Source organism: Octopus bimaculoides, chromosome 7 (assembly GCF_001194135.2).
Source record: "Octopus bimaculoides isolate UCB-OBI-ISO-001 chromosome 7, ASM119413v2, whole genome shotgun sequence".
NCBI lineage: Eukaryota > Metazoa > Mollusca > Cephalopoda > Octopoda > Octopodidae > Octopus > Octopus bimaculoides.
The window spans coordinates 30,206,734-30,226,577 of record NC_068987.1 but is presented as its reverse complement, the minus strand read 5'-3'; the positions used below and the strand labels follow the sequence as shown (position 1 = coordinate 30,226,577).

General features: G+C 35.5%; 1 protein-coding gene across 6 annotated transcripts in view; it reads right to left on the bottom strand.

The window, feature by feature from the left end:
- LOC106873190 (kinesin-like protein KIF21A) overlaps positions 1 to 19,844 on the bottom strand; it is a 212,552-nt gene that overhangs the window by 142,906 nt on the left and 49,802 nt on the right. For all 6 annotated transcript variants that reach the window (XM_052969487.1, XM_052969488.1, XM_052969483.1 and 3 more), the window contains exon 2: positions 9,470 to 9,649. In XM_052969487.1, coding sequence (XP_052825447.1) covers positions 9,470 to 9,649 — 180 coding nt within the window. The remainder of the gene's footprint in view (positions 1 to 9,469; positions 9,650 to 19,844) is intronic.

The window sequence follows — 19,844 nt, the reverse complement described above, 5'->3', positions numbered from 1 at the left end:
ATATATGTATATATATATTTGAAGGAGGGCAAGAGAAGAACAGAATCCCAACTGTTTGAAGTCTCAGGTCAAACTCTTGCAAACATACAGAGATTGATGGTTTAGAGTTGCATGTCATATGCAGGTATTTGACCACTATGTTTGTTCAGGGTAACAACCAACACAGCAGTCTACCAAGAAATCATGCAGCATTTCATAGATTTTGTCAACAGAGACTATTTGGTGATGTGAAACTTCAAGTCCAGTAGCACACAGTACCAAAATAACCACTGCTTGGCTTAAGCAGAAACCGTATGGAATATAATCATATGCACATTGGCAGACACACACATGACAAGCTTACAGCTGTTCCCGTCTACCAAATTCTCTCCCACAGCATTGTTTGGCCTTGGGCTATCATAGAAAATTATCCTAGGTGCTGTGTAGTGGGACCCCTCACATTGTGTGCATGAATATACAGAGAACATTTTTTATTAGGTCAGCATTCAATTTGAGGTTGTTTCAAGATTAATCAAAACCTCCAAAGTAGACTCATATGTTAGTTACTATTGTGTATCATGGTCGTTTTACACACACACACTATTCATTCAGAAGCCTATGCCAACTTGGGAGAATTAAATTTCTCATAAACTGTTAAATCATGAAACGATATAGGAAACCAGCATTGTTGGACAAGAAGCAAGGACATAAAGGATTTATTTGTCATTATCTAGAACATTACAAAGACAGGAAAGATATCAATATCAGCTTTCAATTACACTATATTTTAATATAAGTTAGATGTGAAAAGTTTATAGACACTGTCACCTTTGTAGACTCGTACATAATCTTCCCTGAGTCACCTTCAGGTACTACATTTTGTAACTTTATACAGGTATAATGTGTCAACACTATTGATTACAGAAGGGAAAGTAAATAAACAGTTTATAGTAAGATGTTGATAGTAATAGGTGATTAAAGAAATGATGATGCACTTTAGTTCCAACTCCATAGTTAAGATCTATTCAGATAATTTTCATTTGATATTAACTTCAAAAGATCAACTACTCAACTAAGAACTAAACCAACTTACGTTAACAAGAACACCACACAGAGAAATAGAAGTCACATAAAATATAAAAAGGAACTGACAACCAGTGTAAAGCAATAAATACAGATTTAAAACAATAAAAGCAAAAATTATTTTCGGAAGAAAAAGCTGACTAAAACCTACAAAAACAAGATTATTATATATTTCTTCTAATCCACAATGACATGTAGTTAGTACAGCCACACTACACAATTAGAAATTACATTATATCTACCATTATGATACGTCTCCTACTAGCACCACAATATTATCATTCATTATTGTGCATGTGATGCGTCTTAATACTAAACAATTATTATGTCATTGAGATATGTAGCCCCCAACTGACATGATTATGTTAATGTCAATCATTGTCACAAGCTGTATGTCCCTTGCTACACTACAGTGTTATCTAATAATGTGACATGTAGTATGCCCTCTACTAGCATTACATGAATCACAAGAACATTACAGTAGAGGGCAGCTAATATCTGGGACAATATCAACATCACTGGAAATTAAATATAACTTATCTGCTTGATGGACCACAAGTAATCTCTATTTTTTCAGTTGTTGGGTCAAACAAGAAGTAATGTTTCTGATTAAAAAAAAAACAACCTAATTTTGTCTCATTCTTGTCTTGTTTGGTAACATTTTGATAGATAGGAAGAATAGCATTCATGACTTTTTCTTTTAGCCTCCTTCCATAAAATGGAAAAAAAGAACCCTCTATACACATTACTGCAGCAGGAAACTCGATACCTAGTTGTCCTCAGACAGGAGACCTGGCCTGAATGATTTCAACAGAATGGGACTCTGATAAAGACACCCAAGAACCAAGTAATGGTGCTAAACCATGTCACAGATTCAGTGTATTGCTCAAGTAATCCAAAATTTTTGGTCAATGAGCTAGCTGTTCTTGAGTGATAAACTTACTCCTAATGAGATAGGAATCCATAGACCCACATTGTGGGACTAAACTCATAATTGCAAAATGAATTAACTATACAGTTATAACTGCTCCTATAGCTGCAATCAGAAACAACAATCAAAAGATAAAGTTGATATTAGCAGACAATAATGCTACTTTAACTGACATTTAAACTTTCTATAAGAATTTGACCAGCCATTACTTAACAAACAATTAGTATTAAATCCTTACTATGGATGAATTTCAAATGAGGAGTGATTACCAACAGATCTAAGATGGCAGTTAATCCAAATAAGAACCGACTCAGATAGTGATGCCCTGGCCAGCCCAATCCAACATGTAAAGAAGCTGTTAAATGATGAAGATGATGAATTAGCTAAAAGATTAAGTTATTAGCAAGAAAGGAAATATTCTAAAATCATAATTAGAATGAGAAAAGCTTCCAAATACGAAGATAGTTTATTATAAAAAGAAACACAAGTACAGTTAGTAATTTATTATAAAAGATAGTAATCTATAATAAAAAGAAACACAAGTAGACAAGTAAGTAGATAGTTACAAAAAGAAAGTATAGACAGCAAATGATAATCCAGAAAATTCTTGAACATGATATGGACAGACTCAATATATACAGTTCAAAAGAAGAATTTGTTTGTTTGTCATGAGAAAGAAAGATATTATCATGAAATATTTCCTTGTTATTAACAGAACTCCATTGTGGATCCCATGCAAGACCTATAATGAACTATTACAGTCACATATACATACATACATATATATATATATATATATATATGTGTGTGTCAGTAAATAGTGGGGTTGTGTTAACCGCACGTGGAGAAATAATAGGAAAATGAAGAATAAGGCAGAATGCTAAACTGGCAGCATATTTTAATAAAGATTTCTTACCAGCTTTCATTGCGAAGCAAATTTTCAAGAAGGAGAATGAAAATGCTTTTTTTACAAAGAAGTACAAAATGAAAATAATATATAAAAAAAATTAATATATAAAAAAATAAATATACCGATACATTATATTGTCTGAGCTTTTGAAGTTCAATGGTAGTTCATGATTAGAAAAATAAGGATGCATGAGAATTGAGAGTTGTGTTAGGTTTTAAAAAAATGTTAAAAGTTTGTGTTAAGCAGGAAGTGTGGTGTCAAAACAGGAAGTGTGTGTAAGGGGAGACAAATGTTTTTAGTTGGAGTTATGAACTCTTTTTCAACAGGAAGAACAGACAAACTTCCTGTTGAAAAAGAGTTCATAACTCCAACTAAAAACATTTGTCTCCCCTTACACACACTTCCTGTTTTGACACCACACTTCCTGCTTAACACAAACTTTTAACCCTTTTTTTAAACCTAACACAACTCTCATGCATCCTTATTTTTCCAACCATTTATACATGGACTACCAATGAATTTCAAAAGCTCAAAGACAATATAATGTATCGGTATATTTATTTTTTATATATTAATTTTTTTTATATATTATTTTCTTCATTTTGTACTTCTTTGTAAAAAACATTTTCATTCTCCTTCTTGAAAATTTGCTTCGCAATGAAAGCCGGTTAGAAATCTTTATTAAAATATGCTTCCAGTTTAGCATTCTGCCTTATTCTTCATTTTCCTATATATATATATATATATATATACACACATAAATCTTAAATCACATCTGATTGGCATTAACTCATCCCTCAGCATACTGCAACCTCTGAACTTCAAATCTAATGTCTGATCACTATCTTTTTTAACACCTCTACAATTGCCTGTGCTCCTCCAAAAGATTTCATGTCAATTCACTTAAACCCACCTAATTACTCATCTCTTCTTACCCATATTTTCACCCCCACTGAAGCCTTGTGCAAACCATTTATCTAGTGCTTCCTGACGAGGATGTCAACCTTTACAAAATCCATCCCTGCTCTTGCTTTTCCTCAGCCATCGACTTGAAGGTTATGCAAGAAAAATATCAGTCAATCTCACAAGTCTTGAGAGGGTTGTGAAGGCCATGAGGTAAGGTCCTTTCTGCAAGACTGGTGATTAAAACATGAATATACGTAAATGCCAAACAACAAGAATGCGTGCTCAGACAAACATCATTCCTATGTGACCAGCTTGAAAAATTGTCAAGATATTAAGATATTTTTCTTAACATGAAACCAATGGCAACCTTTACACCCACGCGCACACACACACGCGCGCGCACACACACGCACGCACGCACGCACGCGCGAGCAGACCATGAACCACTCTGGTTTCATTGGTGGCACTAAGATATTTGACACAACAGAAAGTTCCAGGAAGATGGCAAACAAATTCGGATGTACAATTCTTCTGCATACCAACAAAAAGATGCTTAGATGTTGAATCTTCTGAGGGGTCAAACAAGGCCATATATGTACCCCAATATTTTTCATAATGGATGGCCTACTGTATATTGTTTGATGCATCTTGCTGCAAAAATTATGAAGAGAAATACTCCTGAAATACTACTTCCATTAACTCTGGCATCCTGAAAAACCATTTTAAGAATTGTTATGAAGTACCATAAAGGATCAAATGTGTTTTACCAAACAATCAGCACACTGCATCCCACAGTAGCAAACATTACTATCAGCAAAATGCTTTGAAAGACAGGATTGCAGGTAGGACCTAAATGCAAATCAAGTGCCAAGTTGACTCTACAAAGTCCCGTCACAGAAAGACATTCATCTTTCTAATAAATTCAAGGTATGTAATGCTATAGTTTTTGTCATGTTCCAGTATGACTGAAAAATCTGGATTTGTAATAGCTCCACATTCAATCCTTAAGGGACTGATCAGGTCTTATAAATAATTATCTCTCCAAATATCAAATCAAATATTTCAGGGCCAAGCTTTGATGGTCTGGAGATATCATTCATGAAGGCAACAATTTTAGGACAATTCTCTTGGCAGTTTTAAGAAGATTGGCTAATGAAGAGATAAAAACAAGGCGAAGGGAATGACACTGACACCTGAACAAAGAGCAAATAGAACCAATTAGAGCCACTCTATGAAGAAAGCAATAACAGACTTCGAGGGTTGGTTTACTCTGGCTTTTTGAACAACATAATAGCACCAGTATTTACTACACAGCTCTTGATAATTCATTTCATGCCTTGACACGTGCACACTGCACGTTGGTGTCCACAATCATGTGTGCCCACAGATGTTTTCTCTCAAAAGTCAACCAAGACAATTTGCTTTCCCATTAAATTTGGTCGTGCTCCCCCTCCTCACTTCGGTTTGTTTACAAAACCTGACCTCATTACACCAAGGTATGCCTTATTGTGTAAGGTGGACAAATATTTGTCTGTACAAAGCATCATCAAGAATGAAAAACCAAAAAGTCTTACACAACAGTCCCTCAATAGTGGATGCATTCTGAAAAATTTATGTCAATCTCCCAAGCTTTAGCTGGATTTTTGTCATCCATACTCGTTCAACCACACTGAAGAATGTTATATATTTACACAGCTTTTCATACATCATTTAGTGTCAACATAGGTAAATGCATAATATATATAGCAATCATCTCAATTCTTACTCCTATACTATATATACTTTGTATTTACTCACCAATACATTGTAATATTGATTTATAAACCTGTTTTTAAAACTATACCACGTGTTTACATACATTTCCCTATTTTTTTCAATTTACCCATAGTTATCTATTCCCAATCCAATCTATTTGCATATTCAAACATTCCAATCATAGTTTTAGTAATTTTTACTTTTTCAAAAAATAAATTACTAATCTGGTAGTAAGCAGACTTTCTTTAATTTTATATCTGATTTTATACACATGCAATAAAGTTAGAGTACTAAATTTTGTTTACTTTATTTTATGTAAACATCCTACATAAGCATTGATAACAGAGTTCATAAAGTCTTCCCAAATTGAAGTTAATGGCATTCATCATGTTCTAGGTTGATGCTTATAAACAAAATATAAGTAGGAAAGTAGTTCCAGGAAATTGCAGTTCAATTCAGGCCAGCAAGGATTAGACAAAGAGTAAATTCAAATTTCAACCAATGATATATTTATGCTTCGTTTCCATTTAGGAGAAAATTTTAAGTTTTTTTTTTTTTTTTTTTGTGACAAGAGGAGGACCAACAATTTGTAGAAAGCATGTCAACAACTGAGGAAGCCTCAATGCAGCTATTCAACATACTAGAAATAGCATCTAAATCGAATATATGCATGTGAAACAACTTTAGATTAAAATGCCAGTGTTCATATTCATTTTAAATGTGTATACGACTGTGAAATGGCAACCAAATTTCCTTTAAATCACATCAAACCACAATCTCAAATGAAAACATTGGATGTGATCCTATATTTAGCGGTTCTGAGAAACAAAAAAAAAAAAGATGGAGCAGTCATGGCTAGCATGCTTTTGATCAGAGATCAGTGTGGTCAGAACTCTGGAACTAAACAGTAAGTGAAAATAAAACAGTTATGAGATTGGACTCATTCCAAACACTTGGCAAATATTTTTAGAAAGAATGTTAGATTTACATAATAGTTTTAAAAAACAATTTCCTCATGTGACAACTGACAGTCAACCTACATCTTCCTAAGAACAATGACTGGTCAGATAAACAGTATCCATCAATATAGCTGTTATGGAGAGAATATCCTACATCTTTCACTTATACTACTTTCCCAACTTTTCATCTAAAGATATACATATACATACATGACGATAAAGATTACATACATGTGGGAATATTTATCAAGTTCACTGAGACCTCAAATTTTTGAGGTTGAAAAAGTCATTAGACGAAACTTGAAGTCCTCTTCATTTTCAAGATAAATTTGTATTTTTTCACTATAAATAGATTCACCTCCACCCTGGATGTTAATGATCCATTTTTCTTTTTAAACTTACTTTTAATAAATAAACCTATTTTAACAAACAATCGTCATCATTTCACATTCACTTTCCATGCTGTTACAAGTTGGATAGTGACAGGATCCAACAGGTCAGAGGAACATGAATTGCACTAGTGGCTCAGATCTGGCATGGTTTCAATGATCGAATATTCTTCCTATTGGTAACTATTTTGCAGAGAGCACTGGCTCCATTTTGTTGCACCAGCACTAGTGAAGTTACCATGCAACTTAAAAGATTTAAGGGGCTCCCTTCACAAAATGAGAGTATAATAGAGATGGAAATGGCTTTATGCAAGTTGTTAGGAAGTTAAAGTATGATGGAAGGGACAGGAACAGATTTGTAGTTATAGAGGAGATAGGAGTAATTGAAATGGAGCTGGAGAGAGAGAGATAGAGAGAGAGAGAGAGAGAGAGAGAGAGAGAGAGAGAGAGAGAGAGAGACAGAGAGAGAGAGAGACAGAGAGAGACAGACAGGAGGGGTGACAAGAGGTTGGAATATACCCTCAGAGTACAAGAAGGTGAACAGAAGAAAGTGTGGAGTTAGAAGATGAGGAAGTAAGGATGGGTAAATGTTGCAAGAGTAAGGGGAGAGTGAATTTAGTAAATGGTGAACAAGGGTGGTAAGTATAAATAGGAGGGAAGGTGATAAGAATGAGGAATAGATGTCAATAGAAGTGGCCCAGGGGGAAAGGAAGTGATGACTGGCAATACAGAAAGAGCAATGAGCAGCTGAATGCAGTAGAGAGGGGAGGATTGAAGGAGAGAGATAAGTGGGAATGGGTGGGTAAAGGTTACAAGAGTGTAAGGGAGACTGACAGATGTATGGTGATGGAATGGAGGTGATCCTAAGTAGATAAGAGTGAATGTTGGAGTGGCAAACAAAGGCAGTGAGAACAACGGTAGATGAGACAATGTTACAAATGAGGTATGGGTGTTGATAGGAAATGACTAGAGCAAGAGAAAACATTGCCATGAAAGGCAACCCACAATTTTCATTCAAGATAACTTTACAATATTCAATAACTAAACATAAATGGAATTCTAGAGCAGCAACAATATGTTTGACTTGAAAAGTGAAAAAGAAAGTAAAACAAAACAGGGGAAAATTCCCATCATTAAATACATAAAAAAAATTCCTATAGACATTGCTAGAAGCTATTAACTTGTTGGCACAAACTCTTTCGCTTGACCTCATTTTACATATTTAACACATCTCACAATGTTTGCTTCATATTCTGACCAAATACGGAGGTGGGGAGAATACACGTCTTTGCACTAGGAAGCTTAACTGTATCTAAATTGAAAACTTGGTGAGAACTGCTAGGAATTAACAAATATGATCTTTGGAGATGTGAGAATGATATGTTTCTAAAACGAATGCAATGCCAGGAATTTGAGGATAGAGATTAGTCAATACATTCGTTCTAGTACCTGACTGGTACTTATTTCATCAACCCCAAAGGTGAAGTGGACTTCAGTGGGATTTGAACTTAAAACAAGCTGAAACAAATAATGTAAAGCATTTTGAACAATGTTCTAATGACTGCCAATCCTCCAAACTACAAACAATGTTTCTAATGCAGATACAAGGCCTGGAATTTGAGAATGGGAGAGCTAGTTGACTAAACTAACCCCAGTATTTGACTGGTACTCTTTTTAATAAATCTACTGAACCCTGGAAGGACAAAAGATAAAGTTAACTCGGGATTCAAATACAGGACATAAAGAGCCAAACCAGTAAAAATTACTGATAGTATTTGTTACAGTTCTTTGCATTCTGAACTCATTTCCTTTTCAAGTCAACTTTGCTTATTATCTCTTTGAGGTCAAAATAAAGTACCAGTTAAATATTGAGGTCAATTTATCTGAACTAATCTCTATCCACAAATTCCTGGCTTTAATTCTATCTTAAAAATATTAACATTGATGTTCTCACATCTCTAAAGATTAGATCTGCCGATTCTTAGCAAGTCTAATCAAGTCTTCCATTTAAATGCAAGTTAGAAGAATGGTTGGAATTAGGAAGGGCATCCAGCCATAGAAACCAAGCCAAAACAGACTATGGAACCTGGTGCTACCCCTGGCTTGCCAGTTCCTGACAAGCCAGCTGACCCATGCCAGCATGGAAAACAGACATTAAATGCTGATGGTGAAGCACAATTCTGTAAGAACATGTATTCTCCCCCACCTTTATTTGGGCAGAAGATGATGATAAACATTATGTTTTCATCATCTAAAACTAGAGGGAAGTGGAGGAAGATGTTTTCTTCCATTTTGTAAACAGTTAGCAAAAATCCCGACCACCACCCCCAATTACTTACTCATTATGCAACTAATTAAGTGGTATTCATTACAATGTATCAAACTTATTTTTTGTGCTCTCTTTTTATTTACATAATGCATTAAAAAACACTTCCTAGTAAAAGGAGAAAAATTCATACCAATGAAACCTCAACTCCAAAAATGTTTGGAAAGTTTACTGTTCCATTTTTTTTTCTTCTTTTTACTTGGAAATGGAGAAAAGAAAAACAGGACTTACCCTTCAACTAGCATTTGTACACAAGTTTCATAAACATCCTTCTGAACTGTATCTCTGTCAAATACATAGTCAAATGTAAATGCCTTATCTTTTCCCAAGATAAGCTGAGATTCCGCATAGATAACATCGGTGCAAATTTGGCACATATCAATCCTTTCTCGGCCACATTGAGGCCGAATTCTGGAAGGAAAACAAAATATGAATCAGTAAAATTAATCACAAAGCAATAAATACAGCAGTTATATCGGGCGAAAAAAAAAAAACATTGAAATAATTTACTTCATGAGTCAATGATGGAGTCTTTACATAGTTGTCCAAAAAAAAAAAACAGGACACACAGGAAAATGTAGACCTAGTAGTGGTTAGAAATTAAATTACATCTTTACAAAATTAATCCAGATGTAGACCTAGAAGTGGTCAGAAACTAAAACACAAAATATGCCTTTACAAAAATAATTCAGATATAGATTTTATGGAAACTTGTTTTCTTTTAAGCTTTGTTGTTTTTATGAAGTAAATCAGAGATATGTAAACTGAGGTAACATGAGAACCCTAACTCACCAATCTGTAGGCAAAACATTATGGACATCAGAAACAAAAAGGTTATAAAAACAGAAATATATGAAAGGAAATATCTAAAGTTTGAAAGCATGAAGACTGCCTGAAACTGCTCACAATACAGTATTATAACTCTGGCATTTGCTTAATTTTACTAAAGACCACCAATCATTCTCAAATTCTAGAGATTATATTCAATTTCCAGTGCAGGCATGGCTGCGTAGCTTATCAGACTACACCATTGTGGCATATATTAACTGAGTTCTTTCTGTCTCACCTAGCATAAAATTTCAGGTTTCCTGAGGTTTCATTTTGACATTAAGAACCACTCCAGGTAAAGCACATTCTTAGCACATCCAAAAGACTAGATCCTTCTCTTCAAGACCAAAAGATAAATTAATCCCAGATATTGTTGCAGATATTGAGGCCAATAAAAAAATAAAACTGCCTGTTGTGAATGAAATGAACACAAATAGCGAATGTTATGATTTTATTTTTTTTTTTTAATGGTCATTGTAAGTTAATGAAATATGCTCCTTGACATGAGTAGCCTTTCTGAATGTACAGAACAGGGTACAAAACAATCCAGAAAACGTACCAACGCATGTCGTGAAGCAATCTCACAACTTTTCACAATGGATCCTAGAAAGGAAAATCCCGAAATAAAATTTACAAAAAAATTCCATCTTGTATAAGCATTTTCCTGCAAATTTCCTCATGATTATTATAACACAAACACATGCAGAATGATATAACTTTACATATACTTAAAATTAAATAATAGTAGTAGTAGTAGTAGTAGTAGTAGTAGTAGTAGTAGTAGTAGTCTTTTACTCTTTTACTTGTTTCAGTCATTTGACTGTGGCCATGCTGGAGCACCGCCTTTAGTCGAGCAAATCGACCCCAGGACTTATTCTTTGTAAGCCTAGTACTTATTCTATCGGTCTCTTTTGCCGAACCGCTAAGTTACAGGGACAAAAACACACCAGCATCGGTTGTCAAGTGATGTTGGGGGAACAAACATATACACACACATACATATATATATATATGCACATTTATACGACGGGCTTCTTTCAGTTTACGTCTACCAAATCCACTCACAAGGCTTTGGTCGGCCCGAGGCTATAGTAGAAGACACTTGTCCAAGGTGCCACGCAGTGGGACTGAACCAAGCAAGTTACTTACCACACAGCCACTTCTACGCCTAAGCCAAATCCATTGTTTGGTTTAACACTACTGTTTGACCCTTTAGTATCTTTTGGAGTGTTTACTCAGTTGCAAGCACCTGGACAAGGTCTCCCATTTATGAATATTTTCCCTCTTCTCCCAGTTTCAGAGGCCTTTCTTAAAAAGGCATGGTAAGAGGCACTGTACTTCTCCCCTTAACTATACAATAAATAAATAAATACTACCAAAAAAGCAAGAATTTTAATAAAAAAAAAATCTCACACAACTTGAACTCAAAATTTACAACTTATCAAGTTTAAAATCAACTTTTGGGATTCATATGAAAAACATTAAAGGGAGGCAAATTCCTTACAGTTAAATATCATCTAGATTTCCATAACCAAAAGGCATCAATCAATCAGTCTGACAGATAACATAATATTTAAAATGAAAATATGAAGTATGTAGGACAAATAGCAATTCAAGACAGAAACCACAACAGATCTATTTTCTGATAACAAGTGATTCTCAGCATTACTCACTTTTAAAGTTGTAACATTTTAAAGAGAATTTCAGGTTTGAAACATGCTGGGTTTACTTTTTTGACTGCTGAGAGTATTATGAGGTTAGATATGGAGAGAAATCTTATATCATCTCAAACATAGAAAATAATATAAATAAATAACATTTACACTGATTCAGGAAATAGGTTTAATGTACAGTTCCGATCACTGCCATTCTGTTTATTCAGAAGAAATATTTGATAAAATATTAACAAAAACACCAAACCAAAGAAAATAGAAAATTCTTCTTTTGATATATTGTCAGTGTTTCATATAGCTGTTGGGTCTAGAGATTACAGAGTTGGGCTCACAAACATAAAATGAAGGGTTTGATTCACAGACTGGACAGCAAGTTGTCCCCCTCGAGCAAGGTACTTCATTTCACAGTGCTCCCGTTTACTCGGCTGAAAATGATTCCACCTGAGTGCTGATGTAGGCCTCATCCCCTACTCTCCACCAACTGTCAAATCCTGGACTTGGGAGGGCCAAGAGGGTGATTGTGTCTGCTCATGACTACATAGATAGCTAAGATAAATAGTGAAAGAACAGTAAATGTTACCAAACTATACTCACAAGTGATGGCTATCATTTTTGTTTCAGCCTATACCAACACTGAATAAACCTAAAATGGAAGTCAACCATGACCATCTGACCATAACAGTCTCTAGGACAATGTTATCCATTGTGTCCATTTATGGTGTGATTTGAAAGAGACCTGGTTGGTATTTCTTGCAGGTCAAGCAATCATGAAGCTTTCTTGTCAACTACCATCTTTATAGAAAACAGTATCTAAGGTAGCTTTATAACATTTGTTGCTGCATTCCATTTCTCATAATCTGTACATTGCTCAGCATTTCCATATATTGTTGTTGGCACTCCGTCGCTTATGATGTCGAGGGTTTCAGTTCAACAGAACAGCCTGCTCGTGAAATTAACGTGCAAGTGGCTGAGCACTCCACAGACACGTGTACCCTGAACGTAGTTCTCAGGGGATATTCAGCATGACACAGTGTGACAAGGCTGACCCTTTGAATTACAGGCACAACAGAAACAGGAAGTAAGAGTGAGAGAAAGTTGTGGTGGAAGAGTACAGCAGGGTTCGCCACCATCCCCTGCCGGAGCCTTGTGGAGCTTTAGGTGTTCTCGCTCAATAAACACACACAACGCCTGGTCTGGGAATCAAAACTGCGATCCTATGACCACTAGTCCACTGCCCTAACCACTGGGCCATTGCGCCTCCACATTTCCATATATAATTTGCTTTTAAGCAATTTTTTTTTAAAATCCAATTATTTATTTATTTATTTTTAGTATAATCACTGATAAACAATTTTGTTCTTTCTAACTTCAGTAATTTCTGAAATAAACTGAATACTGTAGTAATGAACAAAACAAACAAACTAACTAAAACATTATCTAATTTTTTGGTGGGTAGACAGATATGTTTCAAGTGAGGTAGGAATAATAATAATAATACCATATAAACTTGAATGGGATGTTGAACAGTATTGAAAAACCAATTGTAATTTGAAAAACAGATAATGATGAATATGATGCTCTCATAAATGTTAAATGATTTTCTGAAAAAATAGACTAATTTAATAGACAAGCATAAAACTGATCATATAACACACTCTTTCTCTGTCTAACACTGCTGAATCAAAAGTCAACATTTATTATTGTTACAGCTGTTCCATGCATAAAATGGATTCACTTTGATCTAAAAATCTAACAAAATATTTTAGACAGAAGCATGTGGATTTGTGGTTAAGAAATTCACTTCACAACTAAGAGTTTGAGTTCAACCTCACTGAGCGGCACCTTTGACAAATGTCTACTACCATAGCTTCAGGTTGACCAATGCTTTGTGAGTGGCATTTGGAAGATAGAAACTGTGTAGTTGTCCCACAAAAGGAGCCATTCCCGTTTTAGAGATGATAAGACAATCTGTCATTTACTTTAACTACAAGGGTCATAGCATCTTTAGTGGAGTTGCATGCATTCAGAATAAATCTGACATTAATCTGACAATAAGTCTGACATTAATTGCCACTTACGAGTCTGAGAAGCCCTGAAAAATAGTCTCAGGCACCATTTTTCCTTTTTGGATGAAGTCTTTAAAAAAGTAGTCCATTTCCTACAAACAATCTTTTATATCTAACTAAATATGTTATCGTTAACTTAAACTGTCTTAACTATTCACTTCAAGCTTTGTAAAACAATTTTCGCTATCTTCTATATTCACAGACCATGTTCCGTCTGATGTTTATTTCCTGTCTATCCCTTCTTTTCACAGCCATTGATATTTTTAAATAACTATATTAGCCCAATTTTGTGCAAATTATTTCCTTAACTCTTTTAACTGTTACCAGTGAAGCTTAAATAACAGTGGTAGACTTCACTGTCTGCTTTAACATAACCACCTGGATTTTAGCAGTCCATTTACTAGCAAATATTCAACCCATGTCTCTTAACCACTTCCTTTCTTCCATTTTGAAGGTCCTGAAAAATGTAACTTCTGACAAAGGTTTAAAAAGAAAAAAATTAAAAAAAAAAGAATTCATCTTAAAGAGATTCCACAAAATACCCAATTTATTATTAAAGTTTCAATGATCACTTGAATAAAGGAGCTTATGAGAGATTGCTAGACCTGATATAAATGACAACCAAAGCACCTACAAATCATGCCCTTAAAATTGGTATGATCACAGCTGAAATGTCCTTGACCCTAGGGTAGTTCAAACAAAGCTGACCCAAGACTAAATAACTTATTAATAAAGAGGTTTTCTAAAGTTAGAAACACAGCAGATGATTTGAACTGACTGAACAGGAAGTCAGTCCATGAAAGAATTTCATCGTCACACAGTAAACATTGTTAATTATACAGTGTTCTTGTCACTTGCAGCATTGAAGTTTTATTTCCATATGGTACTTCATTAGACCAAGCTGTAATGAACAGAATTAAGTGTCTGTTTGTTTCTTTTTTTTTTTTTTTTTGTTACTGACATCAACTCTATTACCTACCAGCTAACAACTGTTATTATGGTAGAATAACTTGGTTTTCAAAGTTGTCTGGAAAGTATGTAATGAAGTCAAAACACAGTTATTATTCATCTCTATATGTGCCTTGAACCTAAAGGAGCTAAGCAAAACTGACCCAGAAGTTCTGTATTTAAACTAAAGCATTTCTTAAATAAAATATATTGCACTACATCTAATGGTTATGCTTCTTTTTAATATAAGCCAAGACCTCTTCTATGTAACAGCTAAAATTCTCTAACTGCCACCCTCTTTAGAAAGAGGCCCAGAGGATGGTCATGCATAGAAATTTTAACTGAATGCTTTGTATGAATGATCTGATTGAGAAGAACAGACAGGATATAAACAACAGCATCAATATAGTATTATGTTATTCTAAAACAGCTGGTATTAGGAGTGGTAATAGTTTCTTAGGCATATTTACACAAAGAAAAATTATTGCCAGGGACATAACAATGGATAAAGCAACAAGATTTGAACTGACTATGAGAATATTACATCAGCACATTAACCCTTGAGATATGTTTTATTGAGGTAAATACAGTTTATAGACTGACTATGAAGGTGTGATACTAGAGCTGTGAAATCTTGCATGCATTAATTTCTACTCTTCTTGAAAACTGCATTGTTTCTTCTAGGTAAATTCACATCTGACTGTTCAAAGATAACCTCAAAAGTAATTAGTAGCAGGACAAAATTTGGCATCATGGTGTTATCAAATAGCTGCAGAAAAAGGATTTAGCCACCAAGGACATTCATGCTGACATGGTTGCTACATTAGGGGATGATACTCCAGCTTTATCAACAGTGCAAGAAAGTGGGTAGCTAAATTTAGGAGAGGAAAGGAGAGTTTTGAAGATGACCTAAAGTCTGGATGTCCTGCAACTGCCACCACAAAGGAAAACATTGATCACATTTACTACATCATGATGAATGGTAGGCAACTGACTATATATCGAATAGCCAATGCTATTAGAATATCCTGTGAGAGAGTTGAGAATATTCTGCACAGTGAACCTGGCATGACAAATGTTTCTGCTCAGTAGGTGCCACATCTTCTTTCACCAAATCAAAAGTGCACTAAGTTGATCACATCATGGGAAAATTTGACATTGTTTGAGGAAGATCCAGCTGGTTTCCTTGAACGTTTCCTAACCCAGGGTGAGTGTTGGCCTTATCACTTTGAGCCAGAGACAAAGAGACAATCCATGCAATGGAAACACTCCTCCTCACCTGCTCTAAAGAAGGCCAAAGACATTTCATCTGCAGGGAAGGTGATGGTCTCAGTTTTGCAGGATGCAAAAGGCATTGTGTTTATTCAAAAGGGCCACACCATCAATGGAGACTACTATACCAACTTGTTGAAGCAGTAACAAAAGGTCATCAGTACCAAACACTCAGGAAAACTGTTGAAAGGAGTCTTGTTTCATCAGGACAATGCTCTAGCACACAAGACCTAGGTTTTAATGGCTGCTGTACATGACTATGGCTTTCAACTGGCTGATCACCTTCTCTATTTTCCTGATTTAGCCCCATCTGACTATCATGTTCCCCAACATGAACAACGCTTGGCCGGGAATCAGCATCACAGTGATGACAATGTCATGTCTGCTACTGGTAACTTTTTTTTTATCAAATTGTTCACCAATGGGATCCAGGCACAGTAACACCGATGGAAGAAGTGTGTAGATTGCAAGGGAGACTATGTTGAAAAATAAACCTCATTTGGTCACATTCCATGAGAGGATCTTAGTCAGCCTATGAACTTTCAAGCCAACCTTTGTATTAACTACAAACCAAAAAAGGTAAAAGTAAAACCAGTTTATATTCTTACTACAAACTTTATCTTTATGAAAGCAAGTGCAGACAGCTGCTCTGAGTGGGCAAGCAAAGTGGGCCCCAACAAGGTTTGAAACCAAAACAATGAGATATGCTACAACACTGCAAATTATCAAAACTCATACTTATCTTTATTAATGAGCTAATTAAAATTCCTGTTAATTTGATCATGTAAGACCTCTTTCAAGAATCCAAAGTAAACCAATTCATTTTCCTACATTATACTATTAATATAGTTATGGGGTGGGTATTCTAGTTTATAAATAAACTGCACAGTTTCAAATGTGATCCAAAATCATTGTTGAAGATGAAAATCAGCTGCTGCTAAGGGAAGTTTCTAAAACCATCACAGAATTAGCAGGAAATGAAAACAGTTTGATATTTTAATTAAACCATACCCAAAGTGATACCTGGTATTAGGTACAACAACAAAGATATCATGCCCCAGAAATGGAATCAATACCACTTACTACTATAAGGATAGTTGAGGCAGTTTACACCCTTCACTTGCAACATATGTTTCACATCCACAGTAAAAATAAATGTTCTGTTTTTACTTTAGAATGCTAACTGCATTTGAAAGAAGTGACAGGAAGGAATCAAAATGTGGCATAAGCAAATCCAAAGATGCAGTTTCACCTTAAGACAGCACTAAATATTTACATAGAAGTGGTAACTTGGTATGGTGGGGTGTAAACATAATTGAGACTACACTCCTATTAAGCTGAGGCAAGCATTATTAAACAATGGTTAACCAAAGTAAGCAAAAGCAATGCAGACAACTAAAAATGTCTTTAAAATGAGGTGATGCAATTAAAGCCTCCAACTTAAATTTGGCAAGGTGGAACAAAGACTGTTTTCAGACCTAGTAGGGAGAGAACTCAAACTTCAAGAAAGCTGGAGCTTTCTTTTTTTTTTTTTTGTGGGGGTGGGGTTTATTAGAGAAGAGTTGAACTCCACACTTATAGGGTCCTGGATACACCATTCTCACTTCATTAATCTTATCTTATGGCCAGGTTCCAACCTGGGCCACAGCAACAAAGTCCACCTGCTGCACTTCTTGGTCCCACATCACTGCCTTGAGGTCCTAGATACATTCCAGACCAGTGTCTCTACAATCAAGTTGTTGATGTAAGAGTGACAAGGTTTTCCCCTTCTTACATCATCATAAAGTTAGTTCCACAGACTAATTTGAATGTTTCCAGTACAATTCTGAATTGAATTCATAAAAATTCAGGAATAAGAGAGGAAATCAGAAGATAATTTCTCACATTAGTACATTCTAGATATCCTCAATTGTGACAACTCAAAATAGAAAAGTATAATCTAAAAGAGTGCATTCACCAAAATATGGTGCTGAATACACAAACATAAGAGAGAAAAATTGTAAATTAGAAATATTAAACTATATGTACTTTACATTATTTACATTTGACGGATATTTGTCCTCATCTTGTTTGTTAACACAACATTTCGGCTGATATACCTTCCAGCCTTGATCAGGTGTCTTGGGAAAATTTCGAATTTGGGTTCTCATTCCTAATAATAACATCGAAAAATACCTTAGGAATGAGAACCCAGGTTCGAAATTTTCCCAAGACACCTGATCAAGGCTGGAAGGTATATCAGCCAAAATGTTGTGTTAACAACAAACAAGATGAGGACAAATATTCGTCAAATGTAAATAATGTACATAATTCCTCATCTCTTAACTATAGAACTGTATATGTAATTTGCAACACACCACACTTAAATTCAGATGTAATTATAAAAAGAGATACTGAATCTGTTAAAGCAAATTTATTCTAAAAGCAACAGATTTAAGCTCGTGTGTTTAGGAATACTACACATGGTTGAAGTAACTTTTTAAAAGTCAAATTCTTTCATTACAGATGAACAAACAAACTTAATTAAATTGATCTTAATGAATGCTCAACCGGCCCTGGATCTCCAAAACAGAATTTAAAATTGCAGACAATATTTTAGCATCTCAATGTTTCATTTATATGCATACATGCGTGCGTGCGTGCGTGCATATATATATATATATATATATATATATATATATACATACACACACACATATATCAAATGTAAACATACACACATCCGAATCAATATTCAAGACAAAAAGGTGTTTTGTATTTTTAAAATCAGATTTAAATGAGAAAAGTTTCCTTTATATCATCTATAATTCCTAAAGAAATATGAAAAAATATTTGGCATTCAATCAAGCACAATCCAGCTGCCTACAAACAGAGGCCTCTGCAAGAGGGCAGCAATGGGGAGAGTAAAAGAAAAATTTTAAAAAAACAGTCTAAGATAGCTGTTTTGATAACTTTTTGATGCCAAAATTTTCCATCACATCTGTAACTAACCTACTTTAAGAGATTGAAATATGCAGATACATTAACTAAGCATTTCTTCCGAGCCTTTTGTTCACTCAACCAGCAGGAAATAACAGCCGAATCTCCCTCAAATCACATCCCTTCATCCTTATTTAATATCCATTGTCCATGCTGGCATGGGTTGGATAGTTTGACCAGAGCTGGTAAGCCGAGAGGCTACACCAGACTCCAGTTTGATTTGGCTTGATTTCTACAGCTGGATGCCCTTCCTAATGCCAACCACTCCAAGAGTGTAATGGGTGCTTCTACGTGCTGCTGGCACAGGTGGCAGTGGCATGACACCAGTATCTGCCACAACTATGATTTCACTTGGCTTGATGGGTCTTCTACTCAAGCATGGCATGTTGCCAAAGGTTTCAATCATTTGTCATTGTCACCATGAGGCCCAATGCTTGAAAAGTGCATTTTACATGCCACCAGCACGGGTGCTAGTCATGTGACAACGGCATCAGCTACATTGCCTCTGTGAGGCCCAATACTCAAAAGGTGTTTTTTTACATGCTACAGGCATGGGTGCCGGTCACATGATACCAGCATCAGTTACAACTATGATTTCACTTGGATTGATGAGCCTTCTAAACCATGGTGTATTGCCAAAGGTCTCAGTCACTAGTCATTGCCTCCATGAGGCCAAATGTTCGACGATCACGCTTCACAACCCCGTCCCACGTCGTCCTCGGCCTGCCCCGTCCCACGCCGTCCTCGGCCTGCCCCGTCCCACGTCCTCCTGGGCCTGCCCCTTCCCACGTCCTCCTGGGCCTGCCCCTTCCCACGTCCTCCTGGGCCTGCCCCTTCCCA